The sequence below is a fragment of the Geotrypetes seraphini genome, chromosome 2 (genome assembly GCF_902459505.1).
Source record: "Geotrypetes seraphini chromosome 2, aGeoSer1.1, whole genome shotgun sequence".
Taxonomy (NCBI): Eukaryota; Metazoa; Chordata; class Amphibia; order Gymnophiona; family Dermophiidae; genus Geotrypetes; species Geotrypetes seraphini.
Genome location: NC_047085.1, coordinates 460,740,185 through 460,766,782, shown reverse-complemented (window position 1 = coordinate 460,766,782; position 26,598 = coordinate 460,740,185). Strand labels below are relative to the sequence as shown.

Genomic DNA, 26,598 nt, shown 5'->3' with positions numbered 1-26,598 from the left:
TCGTGTACAGATGCAGGAAAGCGCTTGTGTAAGGTTATAGCAGTAAGGCAGGTAATGTTCCAAAACAATTGTAACATACTGAGGGCCTCAAAATAGTACCTGGCGGGCTGCGAGTTTGAGACCACTGAATTAGAAGGATAAAAAAGTAATTAGCTAGTAATTAGCTTTCAAGAAATAATAAGAAATTCTTAGAGGGTAAGCTACCTATTATAACATTACAAAATAATAATAAAAATTAAAGATTACCATTTAACCTAACATATAACTAGCAATCTTAGGAGAACTTGGAGTACATATTCCAACTCCCATAGCAACTTAAAGAAATAACCAATATGAAGATAAAGGCAGCAGTCCAGCAGAAAGATGGGGTCTATCCAGTCTTTTACAATGATTGTCACATGTTTATCGCCCAATTAGTGAGCTGTCTTATGCGTGTGCTTGGTACAAAAAGCTCCAAGCACTCAGGGAATGGGTCCAATCTCTTGAGGCTAGAGTAGCACACTTGGAGGAGCTAAGGGAGACAGAGAAGTACATACAGGAGACCTACATAGACAATGTAGAAAAGTTCCACCTCCACTCTGGCTGTCTCTGTGCTGCCTCGAAAGGAGGTCTTCATACCCAGGTGAAGTACCTTGTTTCCCTGAAAATAAGACACTGTCTTATATTAATTTTGGGTCCAAAAAAGGCATTAGATCTTATTTTCAGGGGATGTCTTATTTTTTTCGTGTACAATGATTCTCTCCCCCTTCCTCTCCTCCACCCCAATTCTTCCTATTTCCTTTCTCTCCCCCACATGTGCAGCATCTTTCCTCCCCTCTCACCCATCCCCTTGTGCAGTATCTTTCTATCCCTTCCTCCCATCCCTTGTGCAGCAGAACCCTAGCAGCTTGTATCTGCCCTCCCATCCTTTGTGCAGAAGAATCCTTGCAGCTCCTATCCCTCCCTTCCTTCCATCCCCCCATGTAGCATCTTTCTATCCTCCCCTCCCCCGCCGACCCATCTCTCCCTCCGACTGCAAGATAGAAAGAAATGTACCTTATAACAAACCAGCAGCGTCAGTAGCAAGCTAGACAGGCTCCTTCGCGGCCTGGGCCATTCCTTTGCCGCATCACTGATGACATCATCAGCAACGCGGCAGATGAACGGCCAAGGCCGCGAAGGAGCCTGTCTAGCTTGCTGTTAACGCTGCCGGTTTGTTATAAGGTACATTTCTTTCTGTCTCGCGGTCGGAGGGAGAGATGGGTCAGTGGGGGGAGCTGCTGCTGCCGGCGACTAGGACTTATTTTCGGGGGTAGGGTTTATATTAAGACCTATCCTGAAAATCATGCTAGGGCTTATTTTCAGGGTAGGTCTTATTTTCGGGGAAACACAGTAGGAGGCAATAATGTAGCCAGGACCTGACCACCAAAGGAAGCAATGTCCTCTCACACCAAGGATGTGTCTTCAGGGGCTTCTGCCCAGGAAGGAAGGGTTAGGATGGCTGTTACAGTGAGAGATTTGATCATTAGGCACGTAGATAGCTGAATGGCTGGTGGATGAGGATCGCTTGGTCACTTGCCTGCCTGGTGTGAAGATGGCAGATCTCACGTGTCACCTAAATATGATTTTAGACAAGTGCTGGGGAGGAAGTTGCTGTCTTAGTATATATGGGTACAAATGACAAAGGGAAATATGTTAGAGAGGTTCTGGAAGCCACATTTAGGCTCTTAGGTAGGAAGTTAAAATCCAGAATCTCCAGGGTAGCATTTTCAGAAGTGCTCCCTGTTCCACACGCAGGTTCCAAAAGACAGACCACTAGTACCTACTGCTTGGAAAACAGCACTCGTTATCCCAAAATTGAAACAGCACAACTTAGACCCTTCTCAGCCAGCAAATTATCGCCCTATTGCCAACCTACCCTTAATCTCTAAACTAACGGAAAAAATCATTCACACTCAACTTACAGAATTTATTGAAAAAACACCCATGCCATTCATCCATGCCAAACAGGTTTTCGTTCTTCACACTCTACTGAACTGTCACTACTAGGCCTTACTTCAACTATTCATTACTATCATGAACACCAAAAATCGGTTCTTCTTATTTTTCTAGACCTGTCCGCAGCCTTCGACACTATTGACCACTCTCTTCTTATTAATCGACTTAAAGACTGCGGTATTACAGGTCCAGCTCTTCAGTGGTTCATTTCATACTTTAATGAACGTAGCTTTAAAGTTCAGGTAAAGAATGAATCCTCTCAACCTATAGCACCAACCTATGGTGTTCCACAAGGATCTATTCTATCTCCACTACTTTTCAACATCTTTTTGTCTCCTCTTCTTACACTAGCACAATCTATTGGATTCACAATCTTCGCCTATGCTGATGACATACAACTACTCCACCCAATCAACACCTCAAATACTTCAGATATAACAGACATAAACAATAAACTGGATTCTGTAAATGACTGGCTCTATACAAATAAACTCTCTCTCAACATTGATAAATCTTGCGCCCTACTACTCCCAATCAAAAACAGTGAATCTTTATCTGGCAAAATTTCTATCAAATCCACTCCTATACAAATGGAATCAAAAATAAAATTATTAGGAGTCATTATCGATGAGGGTCTTACATTCCATGATCAAATCAGTTCAGTAGTAAGAATCTGTTTTTTCAAACTTCGTCTTATCCGTTCATTAACTTCAATCCTAGGGATAGAGGCAATCACAATTCTGGTTCACTCTCTTGTTATCTCTCACTTAGACTATTGTAATTCTCTTTATAACGGCCTCCCACAAAAAGAAACCCGCCGTTTACAATTAATACAAAATACAGCAATAAAATTCATTTACAAAATAGGCAAATATGATCATGTTACCCCGCTTCTGAAAGAGGCACATTGGTTGCCCATCATACATAGTATAACCTATAAAATCATTTTGCTCACTTTCAAAATAAAACTCACACCAGCCTCTATATCTTGATAAGGTTATCATCCCTCATGTACCTTGAGGTCAACAGACCAAAAACTTCTACGAATTCCTTCCGTAAAAGAGTTTTATTATACCCGGAAAATAAATTTTACAGTAGTCGCCCCAACGTTATGGAATGCCCTACCACAACAACTTAGAGAAGAACAACATCTAGATAAATTCAAGACTAACTTGAAGACGTTCTTATTTCGTGACACTTTCGCCTGTCCTTAAAACTACCTTCCTTTTCTTCTCTTCTTCTTCTCTATTTCCCTCCTTTTTTTTTTTTCTTTTTCTTCTCTCCTTCACTCCGCTGGTTCCAATTTATTTAACCAACCGCTTTAAAAAAGCGACCCTATCCAATATGTTTTTCCCCATTCCCACTTTCTCCCTTTCTTCTCCAAAATATGTAACTTTCCCCCTCCTTTCCCTCTTATCCTCACTTTCATGTTAGTCAAGTTATGTTTTTGATGTTCACCCATCTGCTTTTTATATTTATGACTCTTTTCTCTTTTTATAATTTTATTGTAAACCGGCCAGATACCTGTTGATGGTCGGTATATTAAAAAGTTAATAAACTTGAAACTTGACTTAAACTTGAAACTTGATGAGGCGATGGTGCAGGGAGGAGGGTTTCAGATTTGTTAGGAACTGGGCAACATACTGGGGAAGGAGGAACCTATTCCGCAAAGATGGGCTCCACCTTAACCAAGGTGGAACCAGGTTGCTGGCGTCAACATAAAAAAGATAAAAGGAGAGAGTAGCTTTTAAACTAGAAACTGGGGGAAGGCTGGCAGTCACTCAAGAGAGCATGGATCGAGGCAAACTTTAAAAATGTTTAAAGATATCATCGCATCCCGATAGCAAGATTGCAATAAAGGCCACAGTAGACCAGGTTTCATTAAATACCTGAGCAGGCTGATTTTAAATATTGCAAATTATACATGCCAACTGCTGAGTAAACTGTAAATAGATATGATAAATATTGTTTGAAATGTCTGTACGCAAGTGCCAGAAGCCTAAGAAGCAAGATAGGAGAGTTGGAATATATTGCACTAAATGAAAAGATAGATATAATAATAGGTATCTCTGAGATCTGGTGAAAGGAAGATAGCCAATGGGACACTTGTCATACCGGGGTACAAGCTATATCATAATGATAGGGTATATTAAATCAGTGGAGGTGTAGCGCTATATGTTAAGGAGAGCCTTGAATTTAACAAGACTGAAAATTTTACAGGAGTAGAAACATGCCTTGGAATCCCTTTGGGTAGAAATTCCATGTGTAAGGGAAAAAAGGATAGTGATAGAAGTGTACTACCATCCGCCTGACCAAGATGAAAGGACAGATGATGAATTTTATCAGAAATTAAGGAGCCTAACAAACTGAAAACCAATAATAATGGGTGATTTCAGCTACCCCAATATTGACTGGGTGAATGCAACATCAGGACATGCTAGGAAGATAAAATTCCTTGATGAAATCAAGGACTGCTTTATGGAGCAGCTAGTTCAGGAACCAACAAGAGGTGAAGTAATTCTAGATCTAGTTCTTAGTGGAGCACATGAATTGTTGCAGAAGGTAATTTTGCTGGGCCCGCTTGATAACAGTGATCATAACATGATCAGATTTGATATAATCCCTGGAATAAATTTGCACAGGAAATCTAATATAACAGCATTTAACTTTAAAAATGTTACTATGAGAACATAAGATGAACGGTAAAAAAGAAACTTAGAGGGAGCATTTGTAAAAGTCAAAAATAGACAATAGGCTTGGATGTTGTTCAAAAATGCCATCCTGGAAGCCCAGAGTAGATATATTCCATGTTTTAATAAAGGAGGAAGAAAGACCAAACGGCAGCCAGCATGGTTAACAAGCAAGGTGAAGGAAGCTATTGGAGCTAAACAAGAATCCTTCAGAAACTGAAAATAATTGCAAACAGCACAAAGAACGTTAAGTCAAATGAAAGGTGTTATAATAAGGATGGCAAAGAGAGACCCTGAAAAGAAGATTGCGCTGGAAGCAAAACCACACAGTAAAAACTAGTTATATTAAAAGCAAGAAGCCGGGAAGAGAATCAGTTGGATCACTAGACAACTGAGGGATAAAAAGGGCTCTCAGAGAAACAAGGCCATAACAGAGAGATTAAATTAATTCTTTGCTTCAGTCTTCACTGAAGAATATGTGGGGAAGTTACCCATGCCAGAAATGGTATTCAATTCTGATGAATCAGAGAAACTCAAACAAATCTCTGTAACTCTAGATGATGTAATGGGTCAATTTGACAAACTGAACAGTAGCAAATCGCCTGGATGGGACAAGCGCTGATAGCATTGAAAAATGAACTTGCAGAGTTATTGTTAGTAATTTTTCTCTGAAATCCAGCATAGTACCTGAAGACTGAAGGGTGGCCAATGATATGCAGGTTTTTTTTTTTTGTTTTTTTTAAAAGGGTTCCAGAGGTGATCCAGAAAATTATAAACCGGCGAGTCTGACATTGGTGCCGAGCAAACTGGTAGAGACTGTTATAAAGAACAAAATGACAGAACATATAAGTAAGCAAGGATTAATGAGAGAAAGCCAACATTGATTTAGTCAAGGGATATCTTGCATCACCAAATCTACTGCATTTCTTTGAAGGAGTGAATGAACATGTGGATAAAGGCGAGCTGGTTGATATTGTGTATTTGGATTTTCAAAAGAAACAACAATAATAAAAAAAACATTACATTACATTACCTTAATGGCTTCTATTCTGTCAGTACCTTGCAGTTCTAGACAGATTACAAAAGAAGTTAACTGGACATTTCCAGGAAAAATTACAATTTAGGGTGCTGTTTACTTGGTTGAGTTTTTGAAGTGAAAGTTAGGGTGCTGTTTACATGGTTGAGTCTTTGGAGTGAAAATGACAAGAGTTGTAGAGACTTTGGAGGGAAATTTACAAGAAAGGGGAAAGACAAGGGGATGAGAATTGATATCTAGATACATTTTTTGAATAGCAGGGTTTTGATTTCTTTTCGAAATGATTTGAAGTCGTTCGATGTTGTCAGCATGATGGAGATGGAGTAGTCAAGTTTCGCTGCTTGCGTTGCTAGTAGGTTGTCATACATCTTCTTGCGCTGAGTACCTTTGAGTGGAGGGTAGGTAAATGGGGTCTGAGTTCTCCTTTGCCTAGTTATGTTGTTCCAGTTTAGGCGATTGTTTAGATATGTGGGGGCAGTGCCATTTATTGCTTTGAATAATAGACAGTATAGTTTGAATTGAATTCACGCTTGTATAGGTAGCCAGTGAGAGTCTAGGTAGGCAGTGGTGATGTGGTCATATTTGCTTAGTGAATAGATCAGTCTGAGGGCTGTGTTTTGTATAACCTGTAATTGTTTTATCATATTTGCGGGACATGGTAGGTAGAGGATGTTGCAGAAAAGTGATGTTCCAGATATGGACTTTATTAATGATTCAACTTGACAATCTACTTAAAAACCTCTAGGACCCAGTTCGCTGAGAACCTTGGACCTAACACGGTCCGGGTTTCGACAAGAATGTCTTCCACAGAGGTCCTATGAATGATAGTGTAATGTGTGCTTTAAGACATCCTCTGATGAATTCGTGAAACTAAAGGTCCATGTGAAAATATGCATGTGTGGTGCAAAAAAATGATTAATTTAATAATGAAATGACTGGTGATGTGTGAATTGTGAGATTGTGAAAATATGCAGAAAGGGAGGGACTATCAGAATTACCTGTGGACTCAGTAACAGCAGGCAAAAAAAAAGAATTTGATATGTGAATGAAGCATTATGAATGTGATATGTGACAAATTGTTCTGAAAGTGCCAAAATTCCTGGATCACAAGGGATTCAAAAAGATATGCGGGGGGAGGTGGGAAAATTGGCAGTCGGCAAGGACAGAAGACGGGAGGGATCCTTCCCGTTTCAGCCACACGGCAGGTTTGGCGGAGGCATCCAATAAGTCCAGGGGGGAAGGCGATGACCTGAATATAAACAGAGGCCCCCCTCCCCTTTTTTGGGCCCTAGCAGCATGAGCAATGACAGAATTGGAGCCTTAAATAACAGTCACAGAGAGGTTTAAATGTGAAATAAGCTATTTTGAGAACAGAAAAGTGAGTGACACGTTTCTCTCACAGGTCAGGAGGAAACGGAGCAAATTAATAGTTCTTGTGTTCAAAATGTTCTCTGCTGTGGCCTGCTCTTACAAAGCCACAGAATGCACCGATTTGTCTTTCAAAAGCAGCAACAACTTTCCTTTGGCCTGGAATCCCAGTGGCAGTTCTGTCTATCCAAAAAGGAGCACAATTGGCCAGGCTTGGCCCTCAGTTTAAAAGTCACAATTTTAATAAGGTTCCAAGCTAAAATTTGGCCTACCTCGGTAGAGCTTCTGCAGTTTAAACGGCTGGTCTGGAGACATAGGATAGAAGACTTTTCTCTCCTCTGGGCCTCATCTGAGTGCTCTATGCTGAGATTTTTATCCTTCTTTGACCAAGTCCTCCCTGCTCTGCTTTTTCTAAGTCATCTTCCTTGCTATGTGGCCCGCCTTTTAAGATGGCTCGTATAAGGAAAGACCAAAACAGTTAGGGCTCTTCAGCTTGGAAAAGAGATGGCTGAGGGGTGATATGATTGAAGTCTACAAAATCCTGAGTGAAGTAGAACGGGTACAAGTGGATCAATTTTTCACTCTGTCAAAAATTACAAAGACTAGGGGACACTCTATGAAGTTACAGGGAAATACTTTTAAAACCAATAGGAGGAAATTTTTTTTCACTCATAGAATAGTTAAGCTCTGGAATGTGTTACTTGAGGATGTGGTAAGAGCGGATAGCGTAGCTGGTTTTAAGAAAGGTTTGGACAAGTTCCTGGAGGAAAAGTCCATAGTCTGTTATTGAGAAAGACATGGGGGAAGCCACTGCTTGCCCTGTATTAGTAGCATGGAAATTGCTACTCCTTGTGTTTTGGCCAGGTACTATTGACCTGGATTGGCCACTGTGAGAACAGGCTACTGGGCTTGATTGACCATTGGTCTGACCCAGTAAGGCTATTCTTATGTTCTGTTAAGGGTGAATGTTAATATCCTATAGACTCCTAACAGGGTAGTAAACAGCACCTTACTGGCAACACAGTTTACACACGATATAGATATTGACTCTACATTAACTATATGTAAAAGATGCTAGTACAGCACCAAGTTAAGGCAGAGGCACTGTGCTGCTCAGAAACTGAAAATACTTACCACACCTAAGTAAATAAGCTCCTAAATCGGATTTGTGTTCTGACCCAAAGATAACTAAAAAGTCACAGCTCGCCTGCATTTAAGCTTTATAGAAACTTGAAACAAAACAAACATATTGAACGAGTTTCTCTAGACTTTTTTTTTTTTTTTTAAGATTTACATTAGTTGAACTGCTTTTGAAATTCTAAAGAATCATACCTTCCTTGCTGTTGTCTGGAGAGTGATCAGTTAATTCTTCCCAGGTTTTGCTCAGACTACCATCAGTAGCACCACATGTTTCCAAATGCAACATATGATTTCCCCATACTTTTGCATTAGGGTTCAACTCTGAAACCTTTGCTGATTCCTATAAAACAAATGTTTAACATTTACTAAGATTTAATTTTATCTAATGCCCCATTATACTTGTACTATATTTCAATATCCTTGATTAATTTGTGTTTACAGCATGTAGGAATGCAATTGCATAAAGCTGCTTTGGGCAGCCTTATGGTATTAAAAAGGCAAGATGTAGGTTAAAACTAGATATCTACCAACACATTAAATTAAGATAGATACTGACTAACACTAAACTACACGCTTGAAGAATAACATAGAAACAGAAACATGATGGCAGATAAAGGCCAAATGGTCCATCTAGTCTGCCCATCCGCAGTAACCATGAAGCAACAGCAGCAAGTTTATTCTCTTGTACAAAAATTGTTTGAATACATTATAGAAAAATGAAAATATACTGTTGAGGAAAGGCTCTGGAGTTAATCTGATTCCTTCTCACCCACCCTAAGGAAAGCTTTTTGATTTATACGCTCTTCAGCCAACCAGGAACAGGGCATTACTTTGATAGGATTTTTCTGCCCTTTCTTTATTCTTCCAGGTCTAAGTACTTCTGTACCACAGTATGGCTGGGAAACATTGTATCGCCAAAGCTGCTGCTTAGGTTACAACTTCTGTCTGTGCAGACCAAAAACGTTACCCAAGCAGATGGAGTGGTTCAATGTGCAAGCTGTCTTCAGCTTGAATCCCTCATGAAGGAAGTAAAGGAACTGAGAGAGGAGGTAGCAGGACTGAGAAGCATCTGTGAGGTACACAGATGAAATGGTTCCTCAGGCGTCAAAGATTTCCAGCAGTGGGGAAGAGGCTGTGCTAATGGAAGACAACTGGACTCAGTTACGGAACCCTGCAAGATTGGTACTGTGACTCCACCTGTCTTTGAACTTAACAACCAATATGCTATCCTGGAGGTGGAGGAGATGAGACCATCCCAAGGAAAGGAAGGACCAAAGCATGAAATCCCAAAAATTATTGGATCTGTAATCACTAAGAAGTGTAAGGTAGTGGTAGTTGGCGATTTCCTTCCTTAAGATACAGAAGCATCCTGCAGCCAGACATGATGTCCCGGGAGGTATCAAGGTTCAAGGTTTATTAATATTTGATGTATCGCTGAATCTGTTTACAAAGCGATGTACACAAGTAAAAAAGGGTATGCTGTCTGCCTGGTGCCAAAATCCAAGATGTTACGGTGAGCTTGCCGAGACTCATCAGGCCTGATGACTATTATCTAACGCTGCTCATACACGTTGGCACTAACGATACTTCCAGAAACTCCTGCGAATGTATTAAAAGTGGATTTTGGTGGCTCTGGGAGAGAAGGTGAAGCAGTCGGGTGCGCAAGTGGTATTCTCGTCCATCCTCCCTGTCAAGGGTAAAGGCCAGGACAGAGAAGCACGCATCTTGGAGATAAATGCATGGCTACATGGGATTACATCAAGGAACTGTTGTCTGGATGGGAATGTCTGGAAAGGAAATGCAGCGGGAAAAACTGAAAGGTGTTATTATAAGTGCGACAAACCTTTTTGTGAGGCAAGTAAGTAAGAGGAAAATATGGCCAGTTTGGTTCTCAAAAGTAGAAGCTGAAAAGGCAAGAAACGACGAGGTTAGCTTTATAAACTACAAAAGATCACAGAAAGATGAAGACAGGCTTCATCTGGAAAAGTTAAGAAAGGCTGGTTGAGCAGTCAGGAAAGCAAAGATGCAAATGGAAGAAAAAATAGCCAACATGTTAAAACAGACACAAAACATTTTTTAGATATATTAGTGATAGGAAGAAGTGCAAAAGTGGAATTGTGAGACTTGTGAAGGGGAGAAATATGTAGAAACTGATAAAGAAAAGGCTGAATTGCTTAACAAATATTTATGTTCTGTGTTCACGGCTGAAGCGCTGGGATAGGGACAGCATAAGACAAAAGTGAATAGGGATGGAGGAGAGATAGACCCTGATCAATTTTCAGAGGATTGGGCTCGTGAGGAGCTAGCTAAAATAAAGATAAACAAAGAGATGGGGCCGAATGGTGTACATCAGAGGGTGCTGAAGGAACTTAGGGAAGTTCTGGTGGCTCTGCTGACTGAACTTTTCAATGAATCTCACAGGCCTTGAGCAAGGCCCCAGCACAGAAGAGGAGGCCGATCTTAGGGCACCGGCACCAACGCACAGGACATGCCGGTGCCATGGCCGAACTGAAAGTAAGAAGCAGGTCCGGGTGGGTCTGGGGAACTTAAGGTTGCGGCGGGGAGGGGGGGTACAGGATCGCGGGGGGGAAGGGTTCCAGATCGTGGGGGGGGGGGCCTTCGGGAGGAGCAATGCTGGTTCTCATGGGGGGGGGAGAATAGAGCAGCGCCGCTGGCCTCGGGGGGTGGGAACGTATCAAAGCGAGTTTCCATTATTTCCTATGGGGAAACTTGCTTTGATATACGAGTATTTTGGTTTACGAGCATGCTTCTGGAATGAATTATGTTCATAAACCAAGGTACCACTGTAATCTGGTAGGATTTTTCTGCCCTTTCTTTTTTTTTTCTTCCAGGTCTAAATACTTCTGCACCACAGTATGACTGGGAAACATTGCATCACCCAAGCTGCAGCTCAGGTTACAACTTCTTTCTCTATGCAGAAAGAAAATGTTATTCAGGCTGAGGGAGTGGCTCCATGTACAAGCTGTCTTCAGCTTGAATCCCTCATGAAGGAAGTAAAAGAACTGAGAGAGGAAGTGGCAAGACTAAGAAGCAACCATGAGAATGAAAGGTACATCGATGAAATGGTTCATGAGGCATCAAAGATTTCCAGCAATGGGGAAGAAGAGGCTGTGCTGAGGGAAAGCAGCTGAACTCAGATTGCTGCAAGACTGATACTGCAAGACTGATACTGTGACTCCCCCCGCCCTTGAACTGAAGAACCGATATGCTGTCCTGGAAGTGGAGGAGTTGAGAGCTTTCCAAGAAGAGGAAGGACCAAAGTTTGAGATCCCCAAAATTACTGAATCCATGACCACTAGGAGGCGTTAGGTATTGGTAGTTAGCGATTCCCTTCTAAGGAGTACAGAAGCGTCCATCTGCAGACCAGACATGATGTCATGAGAGGTATGCTGTCTACCTGGTGCCAAAATCCAAGATGTTATGGAGAACCAGCCAAGACTCATCAAGCCTGATGACTACTATCCAATGCTGCTCATTCACATTGGCACTAACGATACTGCCAGGCACCCCTGCGAACGTGTCATAAGTGACTTTGTGACTCTGGGAGAGAAGGTGAAGCAGTCAGGTATTCTCATCCATCCTCCCTGTCGAGGGTAAAGGCCAGGGCAGAGAAGCTCACATCCTGGAGATGAATTTGTGGCTACATGGATGGTGTCGTTAAGAGCGTTTTGGCTTCCTAGACCATGGGATGATTTTCCAAGGGATGGTGTGCATCTATCAAAGAAGGGAAGAAGTATCTTTGCCACCAGGCTGGCTAATCTACTGAAGAGGGCATTAAACTAGAAGTGATGGGGCAGGGTGATCAAAGCTCCTGGGTGAGTATAAGCCTTCGGGTAAGTAAATCACTGAATACCTCTCCATGGATGGGAAAAGGGGGAATGTCTGGAAAACAGTACTGTATATACTTAATGCTCAAAGTATGTGAAACAAGATTCTGGATCTAGAAGCTGTGATGAAAAAAGGAGTTGGATATAGTGGCGATCACAGAGACGTGGTTCACGGAGAACCATGACTGGGATGTAGTTATACCGAGCCATAATCTGTTCAGGAAAGACAGGGAAGGAAGAAAAGGAGGGAGAGTAGCATTATATGTTAAAGATCATATTAAAGCCACACAATTGCAGGATCAGCAAGGAAGAGGCACTGTGGATCAATTTGGAAAGAGGGATGGTGAATATATTTACATTGGTGTGATATACAGGCCTCTTTCACAGATGGAAGACAGAGATTTAATAGTAGACATTCAGAATATATGTAAAAAATGGGAAGTCTTGGTAATAGGTGATTTTAACATGCCGAATGTTCATTGGGGTATTCCTAGAAGAAGGGATATCCTGGATTCTCTACAAGGAGAATTGTTCCAGCAGTTGGTAATGGAACCCACACGGGATGGGGGTCATACTGGACTTAGTGCTTACAAACAGGGAAAGTGTTTTTGATGTTACAGTGATCATCTGGCATCCAATGTCTGCATGTTTTTGCTCCCATTTACAAAAGCTTGTCGCTATAGAAGATTCTTAGATAAGACTTTCTCTTTCCAGTTAGAAAAAATGAATTCCTGGTTAAGTCCTCTGATTTCTCAAACGCAATCATATCAGGCCTTTAGAAAGTTACTGAAAACCTATTTGTTTGAAAAATATGTCTTATAATTATTCTCTTGACTTGTTTTCATGTATGTTTCACTGATTGTACAGTCCTCCTTGATTGCCGGAACTCATGGTTGGGCAGTATACAAGAATAAAGCTTAGTATTATTATCCAGTGATCACTGTATGGTATGGTTTAATATTAATATGGGTATAGAGAGGGCTCATTCAAAAGCAAAGGTTCTAGACTAACTTTTCAGAAGCAAGATGGCCGCGGTGTAGTGAGGATGCCAGCAACTTGGTCTCCTGCCAGGATTTTTTGCCTATCGAGGTTTATCGAGATTTCATCTGATGCCTAAAAGGAGGGGAAGAGCGGCTGCCACTGCCCGGCAACCTGAACCTACCCCGCGACGGCAGGGGACGATGGACGGCTTCCTTACATCTTTGCCTCTGGGCGAACAGGCTTTGCCGAGTCGAAGGGAGGTCTCGCTTCACCCAGCAGGACCAGTCCCTCCCCAGCAGCCACGAGAAAAGGGAAACTACGCCGGCTCAGAAGGGACAGGATGCAATTTCCCATTCTGAGCTGTAGGGCTTTCCGGCATCCCAGGATTCTTGAGCAACAGCAGGAACGATCATGGAGGGGGCAGAACTGGCTCTACCAGAGGGAGGACAGATTCCAGCAGTTCCCCTACTGGAAAGGCCAGCAGAGTTCACGTTGGAGTCTATTTGGAAGGCATTAGACTCCTTATACAAGTTGTGTGCAGGAACTTTACCTCTAATCAAAAAAACAGGGGGGGGGGGGGAATCGAATCTCTCCAGGAAGGAATCAAGGGGGTAAGAATGGACTCCTTGGATCAACAGATTCAAGGGATACAAAAATCTCAAGTTACCTTCATGTAAGATAGACTATTGCTAGTAAGGAAAGTAGAAAATTTGGAAAATTATACCAAAATGTTAAATTTAAGAATACTTAACTTTCCTAAAGTACTGGCAATGTCTCCTAAAGATTTATTTAATAAATTTCTTAAGGAAGTATTTAAATACCCTGAGTCTGGACTTCTATCTTTATATAGAATATATTTCCTTCTAGTATTTAAGAAGGTCTCTCAAACTGAGGCACTACCTGATTCAGCGAGTTTAATGGACTTAACAAGAATATTAGAAACCTCAGAGGACGAAGCCATCTCATGCTCTACCATTCTGGTGACTTTTGTCTTTGAACAAGACAAAGAGGTACTTCTTAGGCTGTTTTTAGGCTTAAAGAGGTGACCTTTAGGAACTTTAAGATCTCCATGTTCCCAGATGTCTCAAAGTTAACTCAAGACTAGAAAGAAAGGGTTCCTGCAATTGAGACAATCCGTACTGTCTTTGGGTGCTAAATGTCAGCTTAGATATCCCTGCAAATGTTTGAGCCTTCTGGATCAACATTTATACATTTTTTTTTACCCTCCTCAGTTACGGTTTTTCCTAGAGGGGAAGGAGTAACCCCTCCCAGTACCTCCATGTGGACGTAGTCCTAAATATAGTAGAAGATGTAACACCGCATTATTGATATAGTTGTTTTTGAATATTACCTTGATATCTATCAGATCCAATGATAGAATATGAATTGCTTCTCCCATAATGTGGACTTTTTTTTTAGAGTGAGAGAGAGATTGTTGACTTCATATGGATTTTCTTTATGTATACATACTTGAATTGTATTTCCTGTTTAATTGTGTGTAAATCTCTCTTTTTTCTTTATGTATACATACTTGAATTGTATATTTATAAATTGAATAAATGAAAAAAAAAAAATACAACTATTTGGATGGGGATTTACATCAAAGAATTGTTGCCTGGGTGAGAAAGTCTGGAAGGAGTGGAAATGCAGTGGGCAAAACTGAAAGGAGTTATTTTAATGGCAACAAACCTTTTTGTGAGGCAAGTAAGTAAAAATAAGAGGAAAATAAGGCAGCTTTGGTTCTCAAAAGTAGCAACTGAGAAGATAAGGAATAAGAGGTTAGCTTTCATAAACTACAAAAAATCGCAGAAAGAGAAGACAGGTAAAAATATCTGGAAAAGTAGAGAGGCTGGTCGTGTAGTCAGGAAAGCAAAGATGCAAATGGAAGAAAAAATAACTGACACGGTAAAACAAGACATTTTTCAGATAGAAAAAATTGCAAAAGTGGCATTGTGAGACTCAAAGGTGAAGGGGAAGAATATGTAGTAGCTGATAAAGGCCGAATTGCTTAACAAATATTTATGTTTACATGTTCACGGCTGAAGTGCCGGGAGCAGGACGGCAGAAGACGAACGTAAATAGGGATGGAAGAGTAATAGAACCTGATCGATTTTCAAAGGGTGGTGTTCGTGAGGAGCTAGCTAAAATAAAAGTAGACAAAGCGATGGGGCCAGATGGTGTACATCAGAGGGTGCTGAAGGAACTTAGAGAAGTTCTAGTAGCTCCACTGATAGATCTTTTCAATGAGTCTCTAGAGTCAGGAGTGGTACTGGAGGACTGGAGAAGGGCAGATGTGGTTCCTCTCCACAAAAGTGGAAGTAAGGAAGGAGTAGGAAATTACAGGCCGGTAAGTCTGACTTCTGTGGTAAGCAAATTAATGGAAACGCTTTTAAAACAAAGAATGGTCGTTTCTAGAATCCTGTGGATTACAGGACTGGAGGCAACATGGACTCACTAGAGGTAGGTCTTGTCAGACAAATCTGATCAATTTCTTTGACTGGGTGACTAGAGAATTGGATAGAGGATGTGCGCTAGATGTGGTTATTTAGATTTTAGCAAAGCCTTTGAGTGTGTTCCACACAGACATCAAATAAATAAACTAAGTGCCTTGGGATGGGTCACAAAGTGACGGGCTGGGTCAGGAACTGATTGAGTGGAAGGTGACAAGAGGGTAGTGATCAATGGAGATCGCTCTGAGGAAAGGGATGTTACCAGTGGTGTGCCTCAAGGTTCTGTTCTTTTTAACATTTTTATAAATGATACTGCTGAAGGGTTGTCGGGTAAGATTTGCCTCTTTGCGGATGATACCAAAGTCTGCAATAGAGTAGACACACCGGATGGTATGAACAACATGAAGAAAGTCCAAGTGAAGCATGAAGAATGGTCTGAAATTTGGCAGCTAAAATTCAATGCTAAAAAACCTAAGGGAACGGTACAGTTTAGGGGGTGAAGAACTTCATTCTATGCCCTCTCATTGCAGTTTCCATTCAATTCAAAGAGACTCAACTCTTGCACATTTATATTACATAGGTATTTAAATGTCTCTATCATATCTCCATTCTCCCACCTTTCCTCCAAAGACTTAAAGATTGTCCCCATATGCCTTATCACAAAGACCACACACAATTTTAGTAGCCTTCCTCTGGACTGACTCCATCCTTTTTATATCTTTTTGAAGGTGCGGCCTCCAGAATTGTACATAATATTCTAAATGAGGTGTCACCAAAGTCTTATACAAGGGCATCAATACCTCCTTTATCCTACTAGCCATACCTCTCCCTATGCAACCTAGCATCCTTCTAGCTTTCGCCGTCACCTTTTCAACCTGTTTGGCCACCTTAAGATCATCACATACAAATCACACTGAAGTCCCACTCTTCTGTCATGCACATAAGCTCTTTACTCCCTACCTAATCTGTACCATTCCATTGGGTTTTTGCAGCCCAAATGCATGACCTTGTGTTTCTTAGCATTAAATTTTAGCTGCCAAATTTCAGACCATTTTTCAAGCTTCGCCAGGTCTTTCTTCATGTTATTTGCACCATCCGGCATGTCTACTCTATTGCAGATTTTCTATCATCTGCAAAGAGTCAAATCTTACCCGACAACCCTTCAGCAATATCGTTTATAAAAATGTTAAAAAGAACAGAACCTTGAGGCACACCACTGGTAACATCCCTTTCCTCAGAGCGATCTCCATTGATCACTACTAGCGTCTTGTTCGTCAGACCCTGTGGGCTCAAAAACAGGCAGACAAACCTCCTGGTTGATGTGAAAATCCAACTACCTTTGGGAGAAAGGAGGGTACAGCATGGAGAGTGATGCTTTCATCCATGATTCTGAGGAAAGGTTCTTTGCAGGAAAGTGCCTGCAGTTCAGAGATGTGTCACACAGACAATCGTCACCAGAAACACAGTCTTAAATGTGAGGTCCAAAAGGGATGCCTCCTTGAGGGGCTCATAGAGATTGGATAGGGAAATTGCAGAGGAGGCCTTAACCAGAGAGCTCCTGGAAGAATCTGATCACATCAGGATGGATTGTCAGAGAAAACCTATGACTGAGTCAAGAAGCAAGAGACACCAGCCACCTGCACCTTAAGAGAAACCATGGCCAAGCCTTTCCCCAGCCTGGCCTGAAGGAAAGCCAGAATGACAGAAATGGGAGCCCAACACAGCTCCACCTGGTCGTTAGGACACTATTGCTGAAAAGCCTACCAGGCATTCACATAGGCTGCCAAGGGTAGAGAGCTTCTTTTTCCCCAAAACAGCATGGCAATAACCACGTCAGAATATCCCTTACGAATTAGCTCCGAGTGTTCAAGAGCCATGCCGTAAAACCAAAGCAATTGTGGATTCTCCATAGGGATTGGACCATGGCTAAGAAAGACTGCAATGAAGAGGTAGCCTGAGATGTCGTCCTGCTGACGACATACCAGGTTCGCATACCAAGGTCAGCGATATCAATACAGAGCCATGTAGAATCATCAAGCCTAGATGAGATGCAATCCAGTGGATGGACCCTGCCCACCACGGGCCACGGGAAGAAGATGTAAAAGGAGACCAACCGGAGGCCAGAGTTGGACCAACACATCCACCCTGAGCATTACCAGTCAAAGCCATTGTCCATTAACTAGTCTGCCTCAGTGCTGTACAATCAGATCAAATGCCCTGAGCGAGAGCAATCATTTCCCCAAGTAATATCCAGATGAGCCAGAAAGAAGGAGGTCTGGTCATTAATGCCACTCATTTTATATTTATTTGGGATTGATATCCCATTCTCCCAGAAGAGCTCAGAATGGGTTACAAGTTTACATACATAATAAAACATAACAGGGTAAACATAAAACTAACAGGATATAGTAATGTAGAGCATAACAGTACATTTTAGATCATGACATAAGGGCAATACATGACATAAGGGCAATAGGGGAACATGATAGTTTATTGTTTATTTAAAAGCATAGAACATTCACGGTATTGCGGTATATAAGCTGTTATATATTATTATTATTATTATATACTCTGCTTCATCCCATCATGTAATGAACTGTGAAGTAGTGAGCTAATTCCACCATATTAATTCCCTCCCCTTGGATGATTCTATATAAATAGTACTCAAAAAAGCATGGCAACACTTACTAGAATATGACAAGACAAGACCTCATACAGTGGTGGGGTTGTTGTGAGTTTGGTATGACATTGTGATTAGAGAATGACACGGAGAAAAAAATATGTCCCCGTCACCGCCCAGGTCCCCGTGACCATTGTCCCCGCAGCATCCTATACAAGCTTCAGTATTGCAATATTTAGCTTATTCCTTCCTTATAAATCAAAGTTCTGGCTACTGAACTATAGAAAGAGATGTTCAGCTGGCAGGACTTTGTTTATAAATTTTTATCAACACAACTAATATACTACTTTATCCTAAGGCAAAAATAAACAAATAGAAAATTCTTTTTCTCCCTTTGTTTTCTGGTTTCTGCTTTCCTCATCTTCTCATTCAATTCCTTCCATCCACTGTCTGTCTTCTCTCTGCGTTTTCCATTTGCTCTGTTACTGTGCCTCTCCCTTCACACCCCCCCCCCAATTGGGTCTGGCACCCATCTTCTTCCTTCCGCTCCTCTCATAGTCTGGCATCTCTGTCTTCTTCCCTTCCAGCATCTTCTGCCCACTGTCTTCCCATTTCCCTTCAGCGTCTTCCCCCACCACCACACTTCCCTCTCGCCATCTCAACCGCACTTCAGGCGGCCCGAGAATCTCCTTCCCTCCCCATTACCTTCGTGGCGCATTAGTAAAGTAACTTGCTCAAGCCGGCTAAGCCTGCCTGCAGTCACGTGCGTCTGTGGGCAGAAGCTTCTCCTCTGATGCAGTGAGCATTTTCCTCCCCCCACTGTTTCAGCGGGTTACCCGCGGCTAGCTGCAGGTAACAGCCACTGTGTCATTCTTTAATTGTGGTAACTAATAGAGCTTGACAGTACATTATAGTGCCCAAAAGTATGAAAATTGGTGAGGCAGGAGCATATATAACAAGAGTATGACAGTGGATTATGATACATGATAATATATGTTAAGGTAGATAATACATATAAGAGCATGGCAGGAAAATAGTAGTACGTGATCTGGTAGGACAATACATTAACTGTGAATATAATATATGCTGGGTATGGTATAGAATGTAAGGTCTCTCAAAGTGTGGACATGCTTGATATGGTAGGGAGTGTGTGGCAGAGCACAATAGTATCAGTGACTGTGCATTTGGAAGTGGAGGGCTGCGTTTCCAGCTTCAACTCCGACACTGCATCAGAAATAAAATGGTTGACAGAGAACAACCTGAAAAGGCAGCGAACATAAGGATCATCCCCCTGGTCAAGAGCTAGGGAGGCTTCATGGCTGTGGAACCCAAACTACTACTACTAATACTTATACAGAGCTGGAAGGCATATGCAGCACTGTGCATTTTTATATTTATAGACAGTCCCCGTTTCGAAGAACTTGCAAGAAAGCAGAAAAAACTAAGCAGAGTCTCTCTGCACAGTTTGCTTGCAGAAAAAAAAACTGATGTGTGTACTGGGGGCTTCCGCCTCTATAACGGAGATGCTCAAAGCTGTAAGTATTCTCTCTGCAAAACAGTTCATAGGAAGGGATAAATCACCACACATATGGAATCCAGAGTACCGTATTTTCACGCAAATAACGCGCACCCGTATAAAACGCGCACACGGGTATAGCGCGCAGAAATCACGATGATATGTACAAAAACTTTGGTATACCGCGCTCACGGGTTATACCGCGCATGCTGCCCGACGCTCCTTTCGCCCGCCCTGACTTTCCGTGCGCTGTCCCGACTCTCTGTTCACCCCCCCTGACCTTCCGTGCACTGTCCCCCCTTGAAGGTCTGTCCCCATCCTGAAAGCCTGATGCCCCCCCCGACGTCCGATACATCCCTCCCCCCCGAAGGACCGCCGACTCCCCAACAATATCGGGCCAGGAGGGAGCCCAAATCCTCCTGGCCACGGCGACCCCCTAACCCCACCCCGCACTACATTACGGGCAGGAGGGATCCCAGGCCCTCCTGCCCTCGACGCAAACCCCCCTCCCCCCAACGACCGCCCCTCCCAAGAACCTCCGACCGCCCCCCAGCCGACCCGCGACCCCCCTGGCGACCCCCACGACCCCCCCACCCCCCCCTTCCTTTGGTAGTTGGGCCAGAAGGGAGCCCAAACCCTCCTGGCCACGGCGACCCCCTAACCCAACCACGCACTACATTACGGGCAGGAGGGATCCCAGGCCCTCCTGCCCTCGACGCAAACCCCCCCCCCCCCCCAACGACCGCCCCCCCCAAGAACCTCCGACCGCCCCCCCCAAGAACCTCCGACCGCCCCCCCAGCCGACCCGCGACCCCCCTGGCGACCCCCACGACCCCCCCACCCCCCTTCCCCGTACCTTTGGTAGTTGGCCGGACAGACGGGAGCCAAACCCGCCTGTCCGGCAGGCAGCCAACGAAGGAATGAGGCCGGATTGGCCCATCCATCCTAAAGCTTCCGCCTACTGGTGGGGCCTAAGGCGCGTGGGCCAATCAGAATAGGCCCTGGGAGCCTTAGGTCCCACCTGGGGCGCGGCCTGAGGGCACATGGTCGGGTTGGGCCCATGTGCCTCAGGCCGCGCCCCCAGGTGGGACCTAAGGCTCCAGGGCCTATTCTGATTGGCCCACGCGCCTTAGGCCCCACCAGTAGGCGGAGCTTTAGGATGGATGGGCCAATCCGGCCTCATTCCTTCGTTGGCTGCCTGCCGGACAGGCGGGTTTGGCTCCCGTCTGTCCGGCCAACTACCAAAGGTACGGGGAAGGGGGGTGGGGGGGTCGTGGGGGTCGCCAGGGGGATCGCGGGTCGGCTGGGGGGCGGTCGGAGGTTCTTGGGGGGGGGGGCGGTCGTTGGGGGGGAGGGGGGGTTTGCGTCGAGGGCAGGAGGGCCTGGGATCCCTCCTGCCCGTAATGTAGTGCGGGGTGGGGTTAGGGGGTCGCCGTGGCCAGGAGGGTTTGGGCTCCCTTCTGGCCCAACTACCAAAGGTACGGGGAAGGGGGGTGGGGGGGTCGTGGGGGTCGCCAGGGGGGGTCGCGGGTCGGCTGGGGGGGCGGTCGGAGGTTCTTGGGGGGGGGGCGGTCGTTGGAGGGAGGGGGTTTGCGTCGAGGGCAGGAGGGCCTGGGATCCCTCCTGCCCGTAATGTAGTGCGGGGTGGGGTTAGGGGGTCGCCGTGGCCAGGAGGGGTTTGGGCTCCCTTCTGGCCCGATATTGTCGGGAAGTCGGCGGTCCTTCGGGGTGGGGGTGCGAGTGGTCCTGCCGGGGGGGGGATGTGTCGGACGTCGGGGAGTCGGCCGGGCAAGAGGGCTTGGGCTCCCTCTTGCTCCGATCGTGGATGCGGGTCGGGGTGGGAGCGCGTGCGAGCGGTCGTTCGGGGTGGGGGTGCGAGCGGTCTGGCCAGGAGGGTTTGGGCTCCCTTCTGGCCCGATATTGTCGGGAAGTCGGCGGTCCTTCGGGGTGGGGGTGCGAGTGGTCCTGCCGGGGGGGGGGATGTATCGGACGTCGGGGAGTCGGCCGGGCAAGAGGGCTTGGGCTCCCTCTTGCTCCGATCGTGGATGCGGGTGCGGGTGGGAGCGCGTGCGAGCAGGTCGTTCGGGGTGGGGGTGCGAGCGGTCCTGCTGGGGGGGTGATGGGGGCGTCGGGCGGGGTGGGAACTATGTTTTAAAACTTTTGTATACCGCGCTCACGCATATAACGCGCGAGGGGTATGCGCGGTAGGTAAAAACGCATATAACACGCGCGTTATATGCGTGAAAATAAGGTAGATGTAACTGAATGTAATATAATGTAATTCCCCTTGAGAAATTTCATCCACCCATCCACTACAAACATCCTTCATAAAGTAGGATGGAGAAACCATGGACAACCCAACAGTTTCTTCTGCCTCGGGAGACTGTGGACACTTTGTATGGGGTCTAAGGGTCCCTTAGCATTCCCAGGATCTGACCAGACTTTCTCATGTACCTGGAGTCCCAAGACTACTTGTGCAAATCACCCATGCAGAAGTGCCAAAAACAAGGGAGGCAAATGGCTACCCTGTGATCCCAAAGTCCAGCTTTCCCGCTTTCCACCTTAGACTACTTGTTCAAATGCAGTCAGGGGACAAAATTGCCACAATTCCTGCCAAAATCAGATCAGCTGCAGCAGAGTTGATAACTCCTGAAGTGCGTGCTCTTGCTCTCAGGAAAGTACAAGGCAATCCTCCTAGCTTCCCTGTGCAATACAATGCTGCCCCATCGCACACAAGCCAAAAAGAACTAGCTACCAAGCTTGTGCACCAGGACTCAAAGCCCCCCAGAATCGGTCAATCAATAAAAAAACAAGTTTTGGGCTGTGCTGTTTTGGCACATCTTCAGACACACAACCAGCATGAGGGTTAGTTTGTGTTAAGTGGTCTAGGGCAGTGTTCTTCAACCTTTTTACACCCGTGGACCGGAGGAAAAAAAAGAATTATTTTGTGGACCGGCAAATTACTAGGACTAAAATTTAAAAAACCCGTTTCTGCCCCATCTCCGCGAGCTCGGTCCCCACAAATCATCTGATCCCATCCATACAAGCCTCAGTTATGATTTTATGTTGAATGTATTTTATTAAAGTATAAAAAGAAACAATATTCTGTACAATTGTGATTTTATAAATACAAATAATTCAGAGCAAGGATCAACAAAACCCTTGTCTTCTCCCCTTCACATATATCCCCTCTACTATCAAGAAAACTGAACAAGCCAAATTATTACAGAATGCTACACAGAAATATCATGCTAACAGAATACTGCAGTCACACATGACAGGAATAGTTTTAGGGGAGTGCAACTAGGGCAACTGCCCCCTGGTCAGAGAGCGCCCTAAGCCAGCTGGAAGCTAAAGAAGCACTGCCTGGGTTTTGCAGTCCCCAGTTATGTCTAACACCAGCTCTAGCAGGATATATATTTCAAATCTGATATATTCTAATCACAAAATAGAAATAAAATTATTTTTTTCTACCTTTTGTCGTCTCTGGTTTCTGCTTTCAATCTTCTTTTCACTTTCTTCCTTCCAGCGTCTGCCCTCTCCCCTTCTATATGGTATCTGTCTTCTTTCTATGCCCCTCTCCCCTTTCCATCCAGCTTGTGCCCCCTCTCTCCTTTTTACATGATTCATTCCAGCTTCACTGCTCTCTTCATTTTTATCTCTCCTACACCAGATCTATCATTGTTGTCCCTCTCTGCTTATTTTTCTGCTGACCCCTTCCTATCATCAATCCCTCTACTTTCTCATGCCTGTCTCTCCCCTTCCCCTCCTCTAATCTCTCTGCCAGCTGTTTCCTTCCTTTTTTCATTCTCCCTTCCCTCCTCCTCCTGTCCAGCAGTAACTCTCTTCCCTTCCTCCCCTCCCAGCAGCATCTCTCATTCTCCCTCTCCAGTAGCAGCTGTCCCTTTTTTTCCCTTGCCCAGCAGCTTCCCAGACTCCTTTCCCTCCTCCCCTCCCAGCAGCATCTCTCCTTCTCCTTCCCTCCAGGTCCAGTAGCAGCTGTCCCTTTTTTTCCCTTGCCCAGCAGCTTCCAGATTCCTTTCCCTCCTCCCCTCCTAGCAGCATCTTTCCTTCTCCCTCTCCAGTAGCAGCTGTCCCTGTTTCCCCTTGCCCAGCAGCTTCCCAGACTCCAATAGTGGCTTTCTCCCCTCCCAGCAGCTCTCCTTACTTCTCAGCGCAGTGATTCAGGAAGGCAGCCTCGGGTCCTTTGCTTGGGTCGCGCCGCCTCTGAGTAAAGAGGAAGTTGCATCATCAGAGGCAGCCGCGACTCAGCAAAAGCCCCAAGGCTGCCTTCGTGAATCGCTGCGCTGGGAAGTAAAGGAGAGCTACAGAGAAGGGAGAAAGCCACTGTCGGAGGCTCCCCAAGATCTCTCCGGCCCAGCGCAGACTTCAGCTGTTGATCTTGCCGGCCCTGCGCGGACCGGCAGGAAATTGAAGGGAGTCAATTTTGCCGGCCCTGTGCGGACTGGCACCGGTCCGCAGACCAGCGGTTGAAGAACTGTGGTCTAGGGCACAGTTCTTCAACCGCCGGTCCGCGGATTGGTGCCGGTCCGCAAAAAAATGTTGCCGGTCCGTGAAGGATTCGGGTTCCCGCCGCAGCAAAAAGTGACGGCGTCAGCTGATGTGCAACTTCCTGTTGCCGTCGCTATGCCTGCACTCCTGCCTTCCACCACAGACTCCTGCCGCGTATGTCTCCGCACCCCCAGACAAGCAGGGGCAGCTCTGTGTGCTTTTAACTTCGGCACACAGCTGCCCCATAGTAGTATTTTAACGCGGTTTCATGAGGCAGCCTCGGGACCTTTGGTAGGCCAGCCCACATCGCATCATCGAAGCGGGCCAGCCTACCAAAGGCCCCTAGGCTGCCTCATGAAACAGCGGCTAAAATACAGCTTAGGGGTAGCTGTGTGCCGAAGTTAAAAGCACACAGAGCTGCCGCTAACCTACATAGAGGAAACATTTGCTGGAGAGGGAAGGAGGGAAGGGAGTAGGGGTGCTCCTGGACAAGGGAGGGGAAGGGGCTACTGCTGACAGGGGAGAAGGGAAAGGGAAGGGACGAGAATTACTGTTGGATAAGGGGAGGAGGAAAGGGAGAAGGGGTATTCCTGGACATGGGAGGGGAAGGGGCTACTGCTGACAGGGGAAAAGGGAAAGGGAAGGGATGAGAATTACTGTTGGATAAGGGGGGGAAGAAAGGGAGAAGGTACTGCTGGACAGGGGAGGAGGAACATTGGAAGGAAACAGCTGGCAGGGAGATTAGAGGAGGGGAAGGAGTCAGGATGGAATGGAGAGATCAGATGAGGGAAAGGGGAGAGACAGAGGAATGACAAAGTAGAAAGAGATTGATGCTGGGAAAGGGGGGTCAGATGAAAAATAAGGAAAGAGGGACAAAGATGCTAGATCTGGTGTAGGAGAGAGGGGCATAGAAAGAACACAGATACCATATGGAAGGGGGAGGGGTAGAGGGCAGACAGTGGATGGAAGAGGCAGATGCTGGATTGAAGAGACAGAGGGCAGACGCTGGATGGAAGAGAGTGAAAAGAAGATGAAAGCAGAAACCAGAGACGACAAAAAGGTAGAAAAAATAATTTTATTTCTATCTTGTGATTAGAATATATCAGATTTAAAATATGTATCCTGCTAGAGCTGATGTTAGACATAACTGGGGAGTGTAAAGCCCAGGCAGTGCGTCTTTAGCTTCCAGCTTGCTTAGGGCTCTCTCTTTGACCAGGAGGCAGTTGCCCTAGTTCCACTCCCTTAACACCATTCCTGCCATGTGTGACTGTGGTATTCTGTTAGTATGATATTTGTGTAGCATTCTGTAATAATTTGGCTTATTCAGTTTTCTTGATAGTAGAGGGGATATATGTGAAGGGGAGGGAAGACGGGGGTTTTGTTGATCCTGTATTATTTATATTTATAAAATGACAATTGTACTGAATATTGTTTCTTTTTATACTTTAATAAAATATGTTCAATATAAAATCATAACTATTTGAGGCTTTTGCAGATGGGATCAGATGGTTAACGGGACCGAGCTCACGGGGATGGGGCGGCAATGGGGTTTTTTAAAATTTCAGTCTTGTTAGTTTGCTGGTCCACGAAAAAATTATTTTATTTCCGCCGGTCCATAGGTGTATAAAGGTTGAAGAACACTGGTCTAGGGCTCCCCACCTTCGGTATCTGGCCAGAGTCTTTAGGCCCCTCTCTGGTGCATCCCATTATAAAGAAGTGGGCCTGGCAGCCGGAGGGAATAGGCACCGCTCCAGCCTGACATACTACAAAAGAAACAGGGGGGGGAGACTCAGGAGTTCCAACAGGAGGAATTGGGCATCCCTCCTGCCGGGGACAGTGTCGGGGGAGGTTCAGGGGTGGCGGTAGGAGAAGTGGGCATTCCTCATGCTGTCTGATTTGCGGTGGGTTTCCAGTCATGGCTTCTTAGCTGATCTTGGCAGCATCCATTTGAAATGTAATCCAGCATTTTAATAGCCTACATTTCAGATGTCTGCCACAGCTCTAAGGAAATGTCTAGGGCCATTATACTCACTCAAGGCGACTTCTGGATGAAACCACACCTAGCCTTGGGCGAGCTTATGTGTTCCTACGCGTCTCCCTAGACCTGCAAAAAAAGCCTACAGTGTAGGCCACCTGCCTCGGATAGGATTTTTTCTAAAAATGTGCATCCCAATTGGCTGGTTAAGACAGCAGTAGAATGCCTACTGCTGCCTAAAATCAGGACACCAGGAAGCAGTGCTAAGACGTATGGGTTTTGGGAAAAGATTCATAGATTGGATATTTACATTATACAATAGACCATTGGCATGTGTTAAAATAAATGGGCTTTATTCCATTACATTCAAACTCCAAAGAGGAACAAGACAGGGATGCCCGCTATCCCCTCTGATTTTTTAATTAGTTATTGAATCTTTGGCACAGAGAATTAGACAGTCCCAACAGATAAGAGATTTGAGACTG

General features: G+C 44.9%; 1 protein-coding gene across 14 annotated transcripts in view; it reads right to left on the bottom strand.

Moving 5' to 3' along the window:
- Positions 1-26,598, bottom strand: part of LARP4B (La ribonucleoprotein 4B) — a 505,004-nt gene that overhangs the window by 439,031 nt on the left and 39,375 nt on the right. For 13 of the 14 annotated variants that reach the window (XM_033931563.1, XM_033931553.1, XM_033931560.1 and 10 more), the window contains exon 3: positions 8,404-8,551. The exons of the other annotated variant lie outside the window; for it this stretch is intronic. In XM_033931563.1, coding sequence (XP_033787454.1) covers positions 8,404-8,551 — 148 coding nt within the window. The remainder of the gene's footprint in view (positions 1-8,403; positions 8,552-26,598) is intronic. 14 annotated transcript variants of the gene reach the window in all.